The sequence below is a fragment of the Diadema antillarum genome, unplaced genomic scaffold (genome assembly GCF_040938485.1).
Source record: "Diadema antillarum isolate AM-2024a unplaced genomic scaffold, OU_Dant_1.0 scf00000141, whole genome shotgun sequence".
NCBI lineage: Eukaryota > Metazoa > Echinodermata > Echinoidea > Diadematoida > Diadematidae > Diadema > Diadema antillarum.
In genome coordinates, this window is record NW_027271030.1 from 1,829,179 (window position 1) to 1,849,695 (window position 20,517).

The 20,517-nt window shown below is 39.7% G+C and overlaps 1 protein-coding gene across 1 annotated transcript; it reads left to right on the forward strand.

Annotated features, from left to right (window-relative positions):
- Window positions 1-801: 801 nt before the first annotated feature.
- Window positions 802-18,659, forward strand: LOC139721281 (uncharacterized protein F54H12.2-like). Its single transcript, XM_071632602.1, has 2 exons — window positions 802-1,503; window positions 18,618-18,659. Exons 1-2 carry the CDS (start codon window positions 802-804, stop codon window positions 18,657-18,659), a joined length of 744 nt encoding a protein of 247 aa, XP_071488703.1.
- The last annotated feature ends 1,858 nt before the right edge of the window (window positions 18,660-20,517 follow it).

A 20,517-nucleotide genomic window follows, 5' to 3' on the forward strand; every position in this document is an offset into this window, starting at 1 on the left:
CGCACAGGCGCCTTTTTCTCCGAACGTGAATGGAGGGATCAATACACTTTATCTGTATACGGACGTGATTTGCAATCAGCCCGTGGGTGACATCAGTGCCCCTCTCCTGAGAATTGTTCCCGTTCCCCACAGAAGGGCTGGTGAGATCGTCACGTTTACTTACCAAACCCCTCACTATCTGCCCGTAAAATCAAAATACATAGACACTATACAAGTTGATATAAGAAGTGACTTTGGGGAAAAAGTGCCATTTCAGTCCGGAAAGTTGGTAATTAAACTCCATTTTAGAGCTTGTCGTTATCTACATTAACGGTGTAATGCCGCGCCATCGAGAACAAGTGTGGTCTCATCCCCAGTATGGGAGTGGATCTCTGCCCTATTTTCGAGGGGCGAGAGTGCAACGGGGATATGGGCTGGGAAGTATGCTTAAAGGTATCTGGAAATCGGCCGTACCACTCCTGAAAGCTGGTACAAAGTACTTGGGGAAAAGAGCGTTGCAAACAGGTGTTAATGTAGCTCAAGATGTCATGGCGGGAAAAAGTTTGAAAACTGCTTCGGCCGCACAAGCGAAAAAAATTAAACGTCGGATGGTCGAGAGTATGGACGCACCTCCTGTGAAAAGAAAGACGAAGAAGAAGAATGACAAGAAAGTGAATAAAAAGACCAGACGTAAGAAGAAGGCATTCATTTACACTGGCTCTCGACCGGTGAAAAGAAGCAACGATATTTTTGATCGGTCCTGATCACTCTATTACTATTTTTAACCGAAGACAGAGAGTGAAAGCTAAAGTTGAGGGCATAATGGAAAAGCTACACAAGTTATCGTGCGACTGTTCTAAATCGGAAATTGACCTGTTCAGCATCCCCCCGACTCAGACGACCATAGAGCAAGGAAAATGGGTCGAGTTCTTCCCCGTGACGAGCATAGCCGATGCCACGCCCATACAATTTCATCTGCAAAGTTCGCCGGAAGAGTATACTGATCTTTCTCAAACGCTGCTACATCTCAAGGCGAAAGTTGTTAATGCGGATGGTACCGCCCTCACCGATGAATCCTCTGTAGCACCAGTCAATCTTTTTCTACATTCGCTCTTCAGCGAGGTAGATGTGATGTTCAACGATACACTCATCACCCCTTCCACGAACACCTATCCTTATAGAGCTATGTTCGAAAATCTTCTCACCTACGGTCGCGATGCAAAATTGTCGCAGCTAACTTCGTCCTTGTTTTACAAAGACACGGCGGGATATATGGAAATCAATGACCCTCTGGCCTCGAGTAATACCAACGAAGGGCTGAATAAACGCCACGAGTTTACCAAATTGTCTAAAACGGTAGACATGGTAGGAAGGCTACACGTGGATGCATCGTTCCAAGATCGGTTGATTATGGGAGGGGTGGACATTAAATTCAAACTTCATCGCAGCAAGAACGCATTTAGTCTCATGTCGTCTACCCCTGAAGCAAGCTACAAAGTCAAAATCACCGAAGCCAGTCTCTTGGTGAGACGCGTGAAATTGAGCCCGACCACATCGCTACTGCACGCTAAAACATTGGAAACGGAAACGGCCAAGTATCCTATCAGACGAGTCGTGACAACCTCTTTTTCTATTCCTAAAGGACAGTTGTCTTTTACCCGAGAGAGCCTGGTTATAGGACAGATTCCCAAGCGAATGGTGATTGGTTGTGTCAGTAACACGGCTTACAATGGATCTTACGCCAGAAATCCCTTCAATTTTCATCATTATGACCTGAATTACATAGCGTTGTATGCTAATTCAGAACAAGTTCCGTGGAAACCGCTCCGTCCTCAGTTTACTGGATCTTCCCCCAATTACATCTTGGCCTATCAGACTCTGTTTTCTGGTACCAATAGTATGTTTCACGACAAGGGAAATCATATCACTAGAGACGACTACGGAAAGGGATACGCCCTCTACGCCTTTGATTTGACCCCAGATCTGTCGACCGACGATTACTTTCAACCCAAGACTTCCGGATCAGTTCGACTGGAATTGACTTTTGCTTCTCCCCTGTCCGAAACTGTGAATGTCGTCGTTTATTCCGAATTTGAATCTATCTTAGAAGTTGATCGTAATCGTAATGTCACTCTCGACTATGGTAATTAGATATCTGTCGAGATGAACACGCGTGAACTCTTGGGAGTTGTTCAGAAAGAACCCAAACTAAACGGGACTTTTGTTGGTGTTTTTCCCGCCGATAAATTACCAGTTTTAGCCACGAGAAGAAGAAGGAATGGAAGAAAAAGAAGAAGAGAGACTGAGAAAAAAACCGTGTCATTGATTGCGAATGTAGATGGTCACAGAGAAATAGGTTCTCATTGGATTGCTATTTACATCGACAGTAGAGGGCGTGGTGAATTTTTTGATTCATATGGTAGACACCCTACTTTATGTTCGCCCTACTTTACCAAGTTTTTGAATGTCAATGCCGATGTGTGGACGTACAATAGAAAATCGCTACAATCCAGCTGGTCTACAGTGTGTGGGCAGTACTGTCTTTATTATCTTATACGTAGAGCCAGAGGTGATTCGATGAGTAGCATTTTGTCTGAATTTAATTCTCGCACACGGGGGCAGAATGATCAGAGAGTGTACCATTACATCAACAATTATTTACACTCTCCGCCACCACTAGTAGATGCGAATTTTCTGTACAATCAAATAGCAAAGTCGTGGATGTTGAAATAGATGCTATGCTATGAAAGATATGCTGGTTCTAACGTGGTACGTCAAAGCATGCCGTAGTAATTAGATGTCTGACTGTACTGCTACATAATAACCTAACGAAGCGTGTTGTCTTTGGTACCCTCATAAGTACCGCGAAGCTGTTCATATATGTTCGTAGTTTGTACGTATAAGATATAGCTCTTTCTCTCTCTCTCTCTCTCTCTCCTCTCTCTCTCTCTCTCTCTCTCTCTCTCCCTGTGTCGTCTTGTACACTGTAATGATTATGTCGTGACGTGACTTGATCCTATTTAACTGACCGCGATATAGTAACTTGCATTCTGTTAGCAATGTCACACGCGTGCAGAATAATGTCATTGTCTGATATGATGGTATCAGTAAGAAGTATATTCGTAGAATATAAATCGTACTGTCTTGTCAAGAAAATAAAATCTCAAATACACACACACACACACACACACACACACACACACGTAGGTATATTACGCTATGTATCTTCTGATTATATTGCTAAGATTTTTATGTACATAGGTGCCATAAAGTCAGGCGTAGATATTGTATGCTCAAAATGTATGATGTATAGCTCTGTCTCTGTGATAGTTGATATTATTAAGAATTACGGCGTGAATGTTATAACCTGAAGACTATTTGTATAGTTATTTTTTATCTTATAGAGTTTATGGTGTTGCATGTTAACAATAATATATATATATATATATATATATATATAGTAAATGTACATTTTTGTACGCTATAATGTATTAACCTAACCACATCAGCACACACACACACACACACACACACATACACGCACACACAACTTCACATAAGCTACACGTTTATAATGTATTAGTCTAACCGTATTAATCAACACACACTAACACACACACACACACGCAAACATGCAAAACCTCGGTTGTGGGAATTATTGCAGCTTAGTCTATAAGATTATAGAATGTGTAGCATAGACTCGGACAAGAGTGATACAGTTGCAAAGTTTTATACGCTGTACATGGTAGATTTATTGTCTGTACATGTTTGACTATAATACACGATTGTGGTCTCAATAAATAAATAAAGCGTTTACAATTCATATTCATTTGTCTTCATCTTGCTTGAATTCACGTGTACACGTCTTACGTAGAGGTTCGTTATGTATTGTAACATTCAGTGAATGCATAAAATATGATTATGATAATCATTACCAACGTCATTTCACAATACCATCGGGTAGGCTGAAAAAAAAAAATCAGTCGTCTTCACATAAAACTTGACGATCGTACACAAGTGTCATAAAAGTCAATAGGTACCGTTGTACTCTCGTTAAATCGTTTCGATGCATGTAAGGCATCAATTGTAATCTATCCTATAACAAAACATTACACCAAACAATACACGGCGAAGGAGCATAAAAACGTTGCGATACATGTATGGTATCAATATGTGTGACCTATCATGGCCATTCGTTTCCTCTTATTCTACCGAGACGCGGTAGGGTTAAGACGAGAAAGATAATATAAAAATGATATAACACAATACACATTCAACAATTGTCTTGATGTATCAACGTATTCAGTAACATTAGCTTAGACATTTATCGTCAAGAAAATACTATACTATTCATTATCATAAACACATTTCTCTCAAATCTCAATGCATTAGGTCGCAATAATTCAGAGACTTTCCCACTTGAAAGGTAGAGTTCTCTTCTTTTTTTTCTTTGCACGTGTAGTCATCATCATCCTTGAGCTTGCGCTCTTAGACCCTTTCTTAGTAACCCTCTTGTCTACAGACGTAGGTATGAACCCTTTAATTTTCATGTCTTGCATTGCGTTGCGTCGTGCCGTATTGACAATAAGTGATTCGGGCGTATTGCTATTGATCAGAATTTTAAGAAATTCTTTCCAACCCGCTGGTTCGTGCGTATTGCGTACCCTCATGACATCGTATATTAGATCTACTACATTTGAGCCTGGTACAATGGAATCACCAACGATCAACTCTCTATTTTTATTCAGCCAGTCGGTGCTGTCTTTCTTTTGCAGTAAATGATCTAATAACAAACTCCCTCGATGTTTTACCGAGGGGGGTAAAATCTTTAACACATCCTCCTTCAAGGTAGCGTATTGATGGTCAGACAATTCGTCGGACTGTGCTTTTGTAGATGTCGGATCATGGGTATCTGCGTGTCGCTCTCCTAAGAGCACTTCGATCGGCTTCTTCCGACTGTTTTGCTTTTGCAATTGCAAGTATCTATACAAGATGTCATTGTATCTTTGCAATTTTTCTCTATCCGATAAGGCGTGATTTTCTAGCACATCACGAATAGACTCGTCCAATATAGACAGAGCTTTACCCGTAGGTGTTTCACGCTGTGGAGATACTTTTTGCAAAGAACTAGCAAAATCGTGAGGCACCAATATCATTTTCTTGGTGTTTTGCATACTACTACTACTATTAGCCATGACAAGTACCAACAAGTTTAACAAAGAGAATCGATTCTGACAATCATACACTCGTTCGACACCTTAAACTTAATCTATTAGTATCACTTTGATTAGAAAATACATCATTTTAATAACATTGACAAAATAGGTCCCAGCAGAGATGTGAGAAAACCTCCTCTCTGGACTAACATTGATTTTCGAGCTTTATAATCATTGCGTTTGTTACCTACGAAGCGCAGCTCTTTCTTGTGCCGCGATAATGCCTTCTTCTGACTCTTAGTTAATTGAACGTTACCTTTTAAGCAGTTTGCGCAACATTCGGATAGACATAAAATGAGATCTTTGTTGGCGTATTCTAAAAGAGCCTTTCTCTGTTTAGAATTACATTTATTCAAGACTTGCAGCTCCGGCAAGTGGTTCTTTAATCTACGAGACATATTGAAAGAGTGACGCAAAAATGCTACAAACGTCTATTTTATGGCTACCTGCCAGTCACAATCAACCACCACGTATTATCGTGATGCACAAAAGAGAGTAATTCTCTGATCTTACGTTTTACAAACGTACACAACGGTCAAATCGGGAGGAAATATCTTACTACGTAATCTATACTCTTCCTGCGTTTCGGGCTTTAGATCAATCAACAAATATCCATAAGGATAACGAGTGGCATCTTGGTACGCTTCTTGCAAGTATTTGCCACGCCCCGGGTATAGTTGTTTACCTAGATGAGCAATTTGCAATTTATCTCTGGGGTTCTTAAACACAATCAGATAATGACTGTTTAAACTGATGGTTCTGAGTTCTTTGGCCTGGTGAAAAAGATTTTGTACTATGAATATGACGGAGAGGTTGCGATGATGAGAACCGCGAGTGAACAAATTGGTGATTCGCGCGTCATTACCGCATTCCGACATTAAATCATCTATGATAATAAGATTACAAAATGTAGGATCTATCAGCTCGTCCAGATTGCCCGGTATGCCTTCTATTAACTGTACAAAAGGCATTTCTCGCATCATCTCTTCGTAAGCTTTTTGATAAACCCCGTAACACCATATTATCTTTTCTGGAGGCGGATCGATCATCTCGCGGTGAGAGTTTAGAATTTTCCGGACAAATACTGTCTTACCACTCCCCGTGGGTCCTGCCACTATGCAGGTAAATGGATGAATGAATTTTAACGACATGACGATGACAGTGTTTTTTCCCCTCTTCTTTCGAGAAATCGCGTCTGAACTAACGCGGTTTAGTGTCATCGCAGTCTATTATATACTCTGATGAGATGGACATTATTTAGTGTTGCGTCTTAATAGCTAAACCAGGATGTTGGATGCGTTGAAAAAGAATGAACGTAAAGGCTTAAAGAGGTCAGTATCTGGAATTACACCATTTTGGAGGAGTTTTAAGATTTTTTCTTCCGAATGATAAGTTAAACTAAAGGTGACTACAAAAAGAAGGGTTAGGAAAGCAGATAGAAAAACTGATTTCCAAGGCATATTTCGCTTAACTGTCAAAATGTCACGTTCCGTGAGTTCTACCGGATACTCCACTTCCCCTATTACCTCCTCCTCCCCCTCGTTCACCCGTGCGCGAGAATCAGACACGTTCATCATTCTTGAGAGGCATACGCCGAAATGGCCTTTCTTGTTGTTAAGAGGTATGATTTATATTATTATTCGTGGGGAACCCATCCGTATGGCACGGTAAACAGGTTATCTTGAATGACTCTCTTGTCGTAAACAATGCGGTAGTCTTTGCTGAGTGGTTTAGACAAAATGCGCTGTCTTTTGATATCTCTCGTGATGTGATGATTATCGGTGACCGTTACTTTGTAAGTTTCTTTGGTATTCAATTTTTTCACCATGCGATTCAAGACATTGTAATTCAGGACTTGGGAATTTTTGTAATTTAGAGTGATCCCTCTGATTTTGCACACAGTACTACCATCGTTCAATTGATAAGCGTAAGATTTTGGCCCCCCTGCCACAAAAGTCACAATATAACGACCATCCAATTCATCAGTAAGATCACCGAGGTAATCTCCCAAGGGAGGCGACCATTCGTCGGGAATATGTCCTCTTTCGACATAAATGATGCTATCCGTGTCATAATAGAGCACCCTATCTCCTAGACGATCTAAGATATGAAACAACTTAAGCCTGGCCTGAGCGGTAGTGAAGGCAGCTATGACCACGTTAGATTGTTTAGATAGTTCCTCAAATTCCTCCGCCACTTGCCATCTTATTTCTACCAATTCGTCAGAAACGAAGTTTAAATCTAATATTTGCTTGTCATCCGCTGTGAGAAACTCGTATAATACTGCAGGATCCTGAGTTATCTCTATTTTGGTCAAGTTATTTCTCATACCCCACCTACCCCAAAATGAACATAATTGTAATTTCGCCAGCGCGCGCATGCCTTCATTTCTCTTGATGTTTTCTTTATCTAACGCTATACCTTCGTGACGAAGATAATCCGCGATATATTTATCTCGATCGGCTTCTGACTTACACCAATCTGGCCACCCCGAGGACTCCTGTTTAATTTTCAAAAATTGATCTACGTAATACCGGAATAAACCAGTTTTTGATTCGTCGCGTGGCTTCCCAACCCAGACCTCTCTTTCTTCTTCTACCTCCTCCTCCTCCTCCTCTTCCGCGCATTTCTGATATTGCGTTCTACGGGGGAAATGCCAGACAGATTCGATCGAGCTAACTTCATAACCTTTTCTTATGGCTTCATTCAGTTCGATAGAAACCCAAGTACCGTGTAACATCCTCTCTTCGTCAGAATGTTGGCAGGTTTGCTGATTGTAATCTCCAGCGCACGTTCTACACAATGGAAACATTAATTTACCATTGATCTTACTAGGTAGAACAGGATGAAAGAGGTCAGTTGGAGGTAGTATTTTACATCGGATAAGACCAAAATAGTTGGAAACAGGTTTGAAATTGCTCGTAATTACCTCGGGATGTCCTAAGGGGTATACACCATACTTATTCACCCATGGATATAGAGAGGTGAAGTCCACATACTTGATTTTTTCGTGTTCGTTGCAATCGTACAAAAGACAAGTAGCATTGGTTCTACCTCCCGTGAAAGCCTCTCTTGGGTCAAGTGGTACATAGTCATCGATACCGGGCAGTGTTTTGATGTGGGGCGGTACCTGATTTTCGTCTTTCATTCTCTGCCAATCGCATTCCCACATAGTGACCACTTGATACTCCTTCATAATTTGTACAATGTACGCTTCTCTAGCCAGAGTGTCTAGAAATAATTCACCCATAATCCTATCTTCATAATCTGGACTAGGCGTATCAAATTGGTAACACTTGGGACATCCATGATATTTACACCCGTAGAATTCATAGATAGTTTTGTTGCTTTCGCAAAAACCATCTACCCTGTATCTACCCACCGTTACCTCCCCTTCATTCCTCGCATGACGTATGTACGCATTCTCTTTCTCACTCATGTAAGTTAGCCATTCTATTGAGACTTTAGAGTGCTTGTAACGGAGATTGTAGCCTTTAGGGGGAAGAACAGCAATGGTATTCTCGTTGAGAAAATTTCTCCTGTACACATAGTGGCAGGCCGAGGAAATGGTGATGCTTTTCTCAAAGGGGATGACGCCGTTGGTAGCTTGAAAAAATAGGTCCTGAAAGCGCATACAACATTTGCGCAGGATGTCGACATCGCTGACGCAATATGCGTGTAATTGTTCTGCCATGATAAATTCCTTGTTCTTGGATTTCTCGCTCTCGTACCATTTCAAAAATTCTTGCCTTTTGGCGCAAGACATACTATCGGGACCATAATATTTGACATCGGGTAGGGGACCCGTGTACGCCTGGTTTTTGGTCGTGTTAAAAAAGTGAGGAAAGTATCCCTTTTGCAGTTCTTCAATACCGAAAGTTTTGGGCATGTTCGCCAGAGGCATTGGTAAGAAATTGAGGGAGTCGATGATCTTGATGTCATTCAAGGAGATATCAATGCTCATGATCTTTGCACCGTTCAAAATCATCTTGGGAATGATGCAATTGCGATAGAGATAATCAAGAACAAACATCCCATCATACCCTTTCATATTGTGGGCCACTGCTATGACGTTGGAATGCTCGTCTATCAACCATTTACAAAAATCATCGCCAGTCGTGGGTCCTTTGAAAATGAATTGTCTCTTTTCTCCACAATGCGTACAAGGAGTGTCGATAGCTTGGTCACGACATTCAAAACAGGTAATTTGGGCCACGCAGTAATTGGGCACGTGTATCCCACTCTCTTGAGTGCACTCGAAATCAAAAAATATATAAATTTTTTGTTTATTTTTCTCGAGGGGTTCGGGTGAGACATAACACTGATGATTGAACGGAAAAAAGCCCTGACAGTGTTTGCAAAATTTCTTGCTACAGTCATGCTCGCGCTTGTGTTTTTTTAAGAGTTCCACGCTGACATTTCTGTCACACGTCACGCACCTGTACATGGTCTCGCACACTTTATTTTCGACATGATTTTTCAAACAAGTAGCGTTCTTAAATCTACGATTACATTTGTGACATTCTACATATTCGTCCGCTCGGCTGACTGCGGGACAAGTCGAACCGTAACACAATTTGCAAATGCGTTGGCAAGAGTGTTCGCGCCTGTGATCGTAGCCTTTCATACACTTCTCGCAATAGTAGCTTTTGTTCAAAAAGGCTTTCATGGAGGTGATTAAATCATAGTGATCGTCTGTCTGCAGAAGATAAATCGTATGATCTCTATCTTCGGGACCAATATAGGTGATGTAGTTACAGGCTCTTCTGGAAACAACCACTACTCTGTAATTGGTCATCATGGGAGTTTGTTCGAAACGTTTAATTTCCGGAATACCACACAACTGCTCGATGGGTATACCAGCAGCTTCGTGCAACTGTCTAGCCATTTGTCTCTGTAATCTAGTACCGAGTTGAATAGATCGCTTTTGGGGGTGATTTTCAATTTTGGCTATCATGGTCACGATCGCTCTTGCACAACACATTCTGTCATTGTCAGTATTATTATTAATGCGCAACACACATCGCATGGTTTTCAGTAATTCATCGTAATCCGAACATTTTCTCCTATTCCTCTTACCACCTACTGGCATTTCCATATGTATCACGTTGAAAGCTACCGTTTCGTCCAAGGTTATTTCTTCGTGGGACTGTAAGGTTGCCTCTAACTTTTGCATGAACACATCGTGACTTAGCTGATCTTTTCTCACAAAAGGAAGACTTACGGGCTTGTCTAACTTGGGAGTATTAAAAACGAGTCGAATCATGTCGTGATCACGAGCATCTCTTATCATATCATCTACTATACGTTGAAACAAACTACTGGCACGCGGCAAGGCATCTATCAGTGGAGTCAGTTCGTTATGAGTAGGAAAAGAGACGGTGTAATCAACAACATTGGCTTTAAATTTCTTATTGGTTCTTTGACTCACTCGTCGAAGAAAGTATGAGGGAGATGGCGACTCGTGAGAAGTGCTGGGTATATCTGCTTCCTCCTCCTCCTCCTCCTTCTCCTCCTGCTGCTCCTGCTGCTCCTCCTCCTCCTTTTCCTCCTCCTCCGCGGTGGTGTTGGTGCCGCCTTGCTGGGCAGGAGCAGCAGAGATGTCAGGTAGTGGTGGTTCGGTGGAAAGCGGTGGAAAATGTGTTTGGCTGGTCCGGGGGCCGGCTTCGGTCGCTAGGGGTGATGTGAGTTGTGATGGTGATGGTGGTGGTGGTGTTGGTGGCAGACGTTGGTCTATATGTGAAGGTAAAAAAGAAGGAAAAAACAAAGATAAAAAAAAATAGAGACTGACTGGCAAAACACAAAGACACAGACACAAACACGCAGGAAACCATACATTTCTTGTAGGGATGAATGAACGTATGACACTTACCCTGGTACTGTTCATATTCCATTAACAATGCATTCAAATCGTCAAGCGAATTGCATATTGTCAGTCTCTCGTTAAATGTATTGGAATCCATGCTGCTAGAATGATAATGATGATACGTCAGAACACGGACTGTCAATTTATATTCGAGTGAACATGCAAGGTACAAAAATAGTACACGGTTCTAGGAAAAAAAAAACACAGGTAAGGGTATACTCACGTGGTGTGTGATGAAGAAGAAGAGTTACCAAATGTAATCTTCTTCATCTGGCGTTTGAACTGACATTAGCAGCTCTAAGGGGATGATGATGTCACCATCCCCATTGCGGGGCAGTCCTTGGAACATTGGTATTTGGACTCCCGGGGGTAAGGAAAAAGCCATAGTCCCCGCGGGGATATGGTCTGGCTTCAGCCAGCAACAGCTCCGTCACTGCTTTGACTGTCCATTTTTTTTTCGAACGGTTGTACTCCAGTTCTCGCAAGTTATATTTATACTGGTCAGAGCAAGGGGCTTTATGTACAGTGATTATGGTACTAGCTTCTTACATCATATTGCGTAAACTTTTTTTTTTTAAGGACTGTTTTAAAAAAGGAAAAGGAACGTCCACCGATCATCTTACTATAGTACACTTATTTTTAAAACTTGTTTGTTCAATCTGAGACGTATGAACTCTGTATTTCGACGAAGAAACAAAGGACGCTATCCATGGGCTAATGTACTTTAGATTTTTTTTTTTTTTTTTCAAGAAAAACATAAAGACATCCGCCGGTCACCTTACTGTAGTACCCTTATTTTTAAAACTTGTTTGTTCACTCTGAGACGATTGAATTTCGTATTTCGAAGAAGCAAAGGACGATGTCCATGGGCTATCGTACTTTATAATTTTTTTTTTTTTTTAGGGCTGTGTTTTTCAAGAAAGACAAAGAGACATCCGCCGGTCACCTTACTGTAATACCCTTATTTTTAAAACTTGTTTGTGCACTCTGAGACGTTTGAACTTTGTATTTTCGAAGGAGCAAAGGGCGATGTCCCTGGGCTATCGTACTTTATAATTTTTCAGGGTTGCGTGTATGTGTGTGTGTGTGTGTGTGTGTAATGGGATGGCATGTCCACAAGATCCCTTTTGGATAATTAATTAAACAAATCACACTGAACACTCGTACATGCAAGTAATATATATATATATATATATATATATATATATATATATAATATACAGTGTAATTTCTAACGTACCACGAAAACTCATCTCTGTTCCTCCCCTCCTATCTCTCTCTCTCTCTCTCTCTATCAATCATTATTTGTGTGTGTGTGTGTGTGTGTGTGTGTGTGTAATAGGTTCTCACACAAGATCCCGTTTGGATAATTAGTTGAACGTATCACACCGAACACTCGTACAGGCAAACAATACATATATATATATATATATGTGCAATTTTTAACGAAAGACAAAATATCATTCTCTACTTCCCCTCCTCTCTCTCTTTCTTTCAACCTTTCATGTGACGAGAAAATACCAACAGTATGACACGTCGAAACTGTAGTTCTTCTTCATATTCGATCCCAATTGGATTGCTCGGCTTCAATTTTTAATGCGTTATTGACAGATCAGATAGGCAATTGAATTATTGTTGTTATTCAATGCATAGTGCATCGCGATAATGTAACATTATCATACACTCGTGCCAAAAGTGACTAGCAGTGTAACTTTATGTATTGCGATAGTTCTTCCACCACCTCTGGTGTACGCAAGTAAAAGTGATAAAACTCCACAGCCTCGCACAGGACTATCAAACGTTCATCCTCCCACAAATTGTCCATGTCGTACACGGCGTCCAAGTTCTCTATGAACTCCGACTCCGTCAGTTGCGATATTGCTGAATCCATGTATGTGTCTATCTTCGCTTCCCAGTCTAACCACAGACACTCGTGGTGTTTCTGACTAGGATGATTCGTTTGACAACCGTAGCATTTCTCCAGTACAAGTTCGTTGATCTTTTTCATGATCACTTTGGTGGCTGTGATGAACGGTCCGGCATAGGTCGTACGGGTGATGCAGTGGATATCATTGGGAATATCAATCAGGTTTGATCTCTCCCTCCTTTTCTCGCCGTCCTGATCTGCTCCCATCTCCTTCTCGTCCTTTCCGCTCGTCTCACTGGCCCTCTTCGATGTCACCATCTCCCGAATCTCATCTACCGACACGTGTTTGGCAGCGGGCAATGGTTTTATGCTTCTCATTTCCTTGTGGTGGGTAAGTTCAGCTTTGACCTATCGAAAAAATTATTATTATTATTATTATTATTATTAGCAGTAGAAGTAGTCATAGTGGATATTCATCTATAGGGGGTGGGTAAAAAATAGAAGCGCGAGTTCTGTTAGACCATTAATGATAATAATCGGGACCTTGCCAAGAAGTGCTGCGAGAATATGAATGGGAGTTGCTGTTCTCCCTCTTCCTTTTCTGCTGTTGTTGTAGTTGTTGCTTTTTGGCCTCTTTTTGCAACTGGTTAATCGCACGCGAAATTGGAAACATCGCATCACGCATCTTTTCCCACTGCTCCACAGTAAGGTTTATACCCCTCAAAGCTGCGCACATCTTGCCAAGATGATTTTGATAATAATCGCGAATGTTCACGTAGACAGTGCCTTGATAAATTTTCACTACAACAAAGCGTTTTGAACCCAAGTGAAAGGGAATGGCTCCTTCCTCGAAAGTAAATGGTGACGTCACTGACTTTCCAGCATATCCACTCGTGGAGGAATTCTACAAAAAAAATAACAATGAAAGGAATAGAAATAACTAAAACGTAGGATCGTTTGAAACGTAGACTCATAATAATGCAGTATGTCCCTACGGCACTGTAATTAAGTGATAGACGTAATAAACTATACTTAATTTGTATTTTAATTTTGTGACAATCAACTTTTCTAAAATCATCTGTGTTAGACATATCCATCGAAAAAAAAAAACAACGATAATGTACTCACCATTGATGCCGAACTGTCACCATCCTCATTTCGTCCCTTGGAAACACCAACAACATCCCCCTCATCATTCACATAGGCACTGGCATCAGAATAACTGTAAGAGGCCATTTTCTCAGTTAACTCAAACTGCTACACGTTCAAGACAAAGATCGCAATACTGATTTTACCTGTAGAATGATCGATGTTGTTCATGTTCACTCTTTATAAATGTATCAGAGCTCATCACAATCGGCTTATTTTGCATTGTTTTCCTCTATTTTTAACAGCTTCAAGGTTATATTTTTACCATAAGTTTTCTGACCTCAGCAGTGCACTTTTCGCTCACTCTTGCATATTAGCCCTCTTCTATCAGACAACTCCTTCCTCTTCGAGGACATATTTTTACTATCGGATTTCTGACCTCATCAGAGTATTTTTCGCTCACTCTTGCATAATTATCCCTCTTCTATCAAACATCTCCTTCCTCTCCTATTGTACAACTACGTCCTCTTCAATGTCATATTTTTACTGTAAGTTTTCTGACCTTATCAGAGTACACTTCGTACCCTCACATGTCTTAATTACCCTAGTACCTCTCACAGTTATGGCTTTATCCCGTCAAAACAAATGTTCATCGACACAGCCTCCATACTACATGTCATATTCTGTTTCACTCCCTGTCTGATATGCAAATCGATCATCAGAGTACACTTCGTACCCTCGCATTTCACAGTAGACGTCGTCCATTCATGATATACTGTTTCACTCGCTGTCTGCTCTGACCGTCGGTCATCAGAGTACACTTCGTACCCTCGCATTTCACAGTAGACTTCGTCCATTCATGATATACTGTTTCACTGGCTGTCTGCTCTGACCGGCGGTCACTGTCTGATATGTCCGGCGCTCATCAGTGTACACTTCGTACCCGCACATTTCTTCCTCACATTGCTCTCGTTCCTCCAGCAGCTCTACGGGCTTTATCCCGTCAAAACAAATTTTTATCAACTCAGCATCAATACTATAAATTTATCGATACATTCATAATTTTCTTTTTCTCACTGTCTGATTTGCCCGCTCCTCCCTATTTTCAAGGCTACATTATTACTATAAGCTCTCTGACCTCTCCAAAGTACGTGACCTGATTTTCAACAAAATACATAGCGATACTATTTTTATATTTATTACTCTCATTTTTTCCCATTTTCTCGGAAAAATCAAGGTCGAATTTTTGACATATAGACGGGCTACACTACTCATGTGCAGCGGTTCCGAACTTTCATGATTTTATCAATTAAATTAGTATGACGATCTCATTAAACTAACGGAATTCAAAGTAAAATATCCGTCGTGACTTTCGGATTATAACGGTAAATATGGAAAATGATGAGACATTCTTGACAGAAATACTATATCAATGAAGGTGTATATTGTTGTTGTTGTTGTTGTTTGGGTTTTTTTTTTTCATTTGATGGTCTTAAATTCAAATGATTTTTTACTCTGTCTTGGACACACCTGTAGAATATAGGTGGAACTGGAGGTGTGTGTGGTTATAAATGAAGAAATAATAAAAACATATTGTCAATGTTGATCCTGGCTGAACTTCCCCATGCAAGTATTGTATAATTCAAGTGTGGTTACATTATACTTGAATATAATATTACAGATATCTTAATCGAAAACCGAATGATTTAGTATGTAAATAACACCTGCACTTCTTGCAATGTATATCAATAAGTCTTTTCAGATCAATAAGATGAGTGTTTCAATTTAAGTGATCGTGACTGAAAACCCCCAAAATTTCGTTGAATGTGCACAATCATTTGGGGTTTTTTATGTTTTGTACACTTATATTCTTTGCTAAAAATGAGAATAAGTAAATGAAATGAAATGGAATGGAATATGTATTATTAAGTACAAATTACAGATACCAATAAATCAAATCAAATCAAACCAAATTTGATCAGGAAAGCTATCTACGTAATTACTGAATTAGGCCTATGTGGGTTTTTTTTTAATTCAAAGATAATTTATTAGTTTGAGTCCAGTTATTTAAATAAATTGAATCATTATTGACAGTATCATAAAGTATTTTATGGATCTTTGAATAAAACAAGACAGTGTGGAGTCGTCGGCGAATGAAATAAAAGTCAAAAGTTTGGCTGAGTGTGTTATGTCACAGGATAGAGCAAATGTCTTGTTAAATTTTTGGAAAAAAGGTGAATAACAACTGACAAAAAGAAGTGCCCATAATATTGTTTTGGCTAGTGTGAGAACAGATGTTTCCAAGGAAATGAAAATAATCACGTGGGAGGATATTGACGTGAAGACGCACATTTTTTTTTTTTACATTTCTCCTCATTTCGATTAGATGGGAAAATATTGTTGCATTATGTTCTCGCTGAAAATACAAACAAAGCAAATGCAAAATAAAGCAATAGAAAAGCCTCCGCCCCCACCCCACCCCCAAACACAAAAACAGATTTATGGTGATTGTTCCACCGTTTCCCAGAGCGGGTGGATGACGAGTGACGATAAGACAACGGCTGAGGCAATTCATTTCCAACGATGATTTATCCTTGGAAACATCTATCTGTTATTACTTCTGTTAAATACGCTTATACTTATTTATATCATACATATATTTCATGAGATCTCCACGATGGAATTTCGACCGGAAATATCGCATTGCATCCCGCAATCCGTCATGAATTATCTCCCTTCTGCGCTCGAGGGGATAAACTTGAGATGAGACCTGATATGGCGGTAATTTGATTTGGAGCAAATCAAGCGGACAAGGGCAAGCACTTCTGATATGTTTAGATCTCTGGATAATAGTATTTCTTTTCTTTCTCTCTGTTTATCTATCTCTATCTGTCTTTATTCTATTGTTGTTTACAACACACAAACCCACAGACACAAAAAGGGGAGAGGGCAAGAAAGGACGAGGGTTTGTCTTCAGAATGTGTCGTCAATACATGTGTACAAAACAAGTAACCCGGCGAAATACTGTATTTATTTTGGACATCCATCCGTGGCGAGAAAGGCTTCCTCTCTCTTTTCCGCTGTTGCGCTTGTTGATACTCTCCTCCGTCTGCCAAAGTTCCTTTACATCTTTCGTCTCTTTTTTCTTTTCTTCCCCTTTTTTGTGCGGATACCTTGACATATTTGGCTCATGTATATATGTGTAAATTCTTTCACTCATTCATCTATTCATTCATTATTCATTCATTCATTCATTATTCATTCATTCATACATTCATTCATACATTCATTCATTCATTATTCATTCATTCATACATTCATTCATACATACATTCATTCATTCATTCATACATTTATTTATTCATTCATTCATTCATTCATTCGTTCATTCATTCATTCATTCATTCATACATTCATTCATTCATTCATTCATTCATACATTTATTCATTCATTCATTTATTCATTCATTCATTCATTCATTCATTCATTCATTCATTCATGCATCCTCTGTAATTTCTCTTTGATTTATTCTCATCGCAGAAGCTGCAGTTGCACTTAACTCATTCGTTGCGAAACAGTCGTGCCTCCACTTACAATTGAGTTTCTCTCTTCATTGCATTTTCTTCCATTCCATTTCAGTACAGCCATCGATTTGTTAACTAAAATGTTATTTTTTTTTACCATTAAACCCGTTCGACAGTGTAGCTCCATTGAAACCCTTCCTATGATTGGCAATGGTCGGGCAATAATTGTATCAATACCTATTATTCCGCAGGTGAAATTACAATGTTTTAAATCTGATGGGTATCATGAATACAGAATGATATATTAGTAGTAAACAGGGACAAGCATCTATATAGACACGGGAAAATATGAATATTAAAGTATGATATTTCTATGTAAGTCATTATCAAATTTTTCCCCTCTAGCACTCATTATGCTAATTACGACCCCTTAGGGATGCTGTTTTCCTCTCGTTTGTCAAAATTGAATTGATGTATGCAACATGAAGTCAATACAGCAATTACATAGGTCTACAGTAGCTATCGGAACTTCAAGCGTTGATTTTAAGCGATCGAAAAAACGATATGCGGATGAGGTTATTAAGTTGTTTTTTTTTTCAGTGATATCGCTCACCATTCCTCAGACGATATTTTCTCCAGTCTTGTTTTACTGTCGTCTATCAACATTCGAATAGAGTTCGTATTTCCAGTTCTACCTGACAAGCCACTGTGGATTGCATTACCCAGGCTCGTGTATCGTATAGACTTTGGCAAAACAGCGAACATGTTAACAACGCTCTAAACGTCGCGATATCGAGGCGGCACATCACCGTATTATCACAGCATTTCCTCCCATATTTGCCCCTCGAGGCAACATCAACCTATCAATCGACGTCAAACAGCATAAAGGCAAATCATTCCGCCAAGGATTCCAAATGCAGCAAAGGGTTCAGTGAGAGAAGACGCTGCCAGCCGTGTCGGCGTGTGGATGAATGGTGTTCCGTTGCCAAAAGATCTCATCTCGCAGCTCTCAGTCGAGTGACAGGAGTGTTATTTTCCGCCTTCTTCTCTCTTTTCCCCCATTAATCTCTTACAGCAAGTACAGGAGGAAGCTGCCTCCGGTCACGTTGCATACTAGTGCCTGATAATGAGAGGAGAATCGGAATTCTTTAATTCCATTGCGCTGAGAAAATCGATGAAAAAAATGTGCCTTTCTTGTCCTTCACGTAATTTGGGTAATATTAATTTTGTATACGTTGGAATATGAAGAAATAACACGGCTAGACTCATTGTTACACAGGTAAGCAGACCTTGATAAACAGAGGAACTGACAAAAAAAAAATGAGAAGCGTGAACAATGAATAGAAATCAGGCTAAGAATAAGAGAATTATGGAACGTTCCCAGTGCACGTATTTTCTTGAAATAGTTATGTCGGTCAAAGATATTATCATCAAACAAGACGAGATAATGAAAGATACGAAATAATCATTTGACCTCTCAAGACTAACATTCAAAATAGATTTTTTTTTCCCCGAAATCCTTAAAGGGAAAATCCAGCCCAAATATAGATTTTTTTTTCTGATAAAAAAGAGTAAAATCTTACAAGTTCAGCGGTAAAAATTGACTGAAATCGGATGGAAAATAGGGAAGTTATGACATTTTGAAGTTTTGCTAATTTCTGCAAAGCGGTTCTTGTACGGTGGATGTGAATATGCATATGAGTGAGCTAATTAACCATGTCATACCCTCACAATTTTCCATTGATCGTGTACAAAAAAAATGACGAAAATTCAACGTTTTTGTTATTGAAGTCTGAAATAATATTTCATGATTTTATTCCAGGTTGTATAACTTCAGAATAGTGATAAGTTAGATATGCGAGGATTTGAGCCTCGGGCATAATTGTGTTTGAATGAAAAACTGGAAATTTCACAATTTTATGTACAAACTATTATTATGGTAAGTTGTGAGGGGATGACATGCTCACTTTGCCATTTGCATATTCATAATGACTGTTCAAGAATCCCCCCCCCAAAAAAAATAGCAAAACTTCAAAATGCCATAACTTCCTTATTTCTATCCGATTTCGATCATAATTTTACCCTTGAACTCGTAATATTTTACTCTTCCTTGTCTGACAAAGTTATATTTGGACTGGATTTCCCCTTTAAAGGGAAGCAGTCCTGAGATTTTCACTGTGCTGATAATTAAGAAGAGTAAAAAATATAAACTTTCACCAATTTATACGCTTGGACATCAAAAATTGTCTCCGTACGCGATTTTTGAAAAATAATTCCTGCAAGCGATCGTGAAAGAGCCGGCAAAAAGATGCTACGTAGTGCATGCCCTACTCACCAAGTTGACAGCCGTGCCTCTAAAATCAATTTAAGTGTTCAAATGATTAGTTGCAATTTTATCATATAATGTGAAAGTTTGTGGTTTTATAATTTCAAACAAAATATTTCAAGCTTAGATATATATAATTTACGAAAAATTAATATTGTAAACATAAATTTATATGTATTTCTAAACCAAATATACCATGAACTTGACATCAAATAGGCACGGTCGTTTTCTAGCTTCCGTCCGTGTTGCATACTTCTTAGCGTAGAAACCACTCTCGCGCGCAAATCCTTACCATACCAATGTATACATCTTGTACATACACAGTACACTCGACTCCGTCCAGTCGATTTTGGCATTCAAACCGAAGATAACCTGTGCATGAGAGAGTCGAATTCTTCAAAGAAAATATTGTTTGTATCTCAATATTTCTGTAAGTAGTCAGATAATCGCCTTTCCTCGAAAAAAAAATATGACGTGAGCCGGGAAGGGTAAACACAGGGGGTCGTAGGGATATGATTTCGCTCCACTTTGCCGTGCATGTCCAGTCGGCACTGGCAGCAGCTAGCTCAGTGGCACTGCACTGCAGTCCAACCCCGGCTGCAGGCCCACGGTAAATTAAACATAGCTAGCCACTTTCCTTACCTCTCTA

Coding starts and splice junctions, on each gene's coding strand:
- LOC139721281 (XM_071632602.1), top strand. CDS start 802: ATGGAAAAGCTACACAAGTTATCGTGCGACTGTTCTAAATCGGAAATT. Junction 1,504..18,617: donor TCACCGAAGCCAGTCTCTTG/GTGAGACGCGTG, acceptor AATCTCTTACAG/CAAGTACAGGAGGAAGCTGC.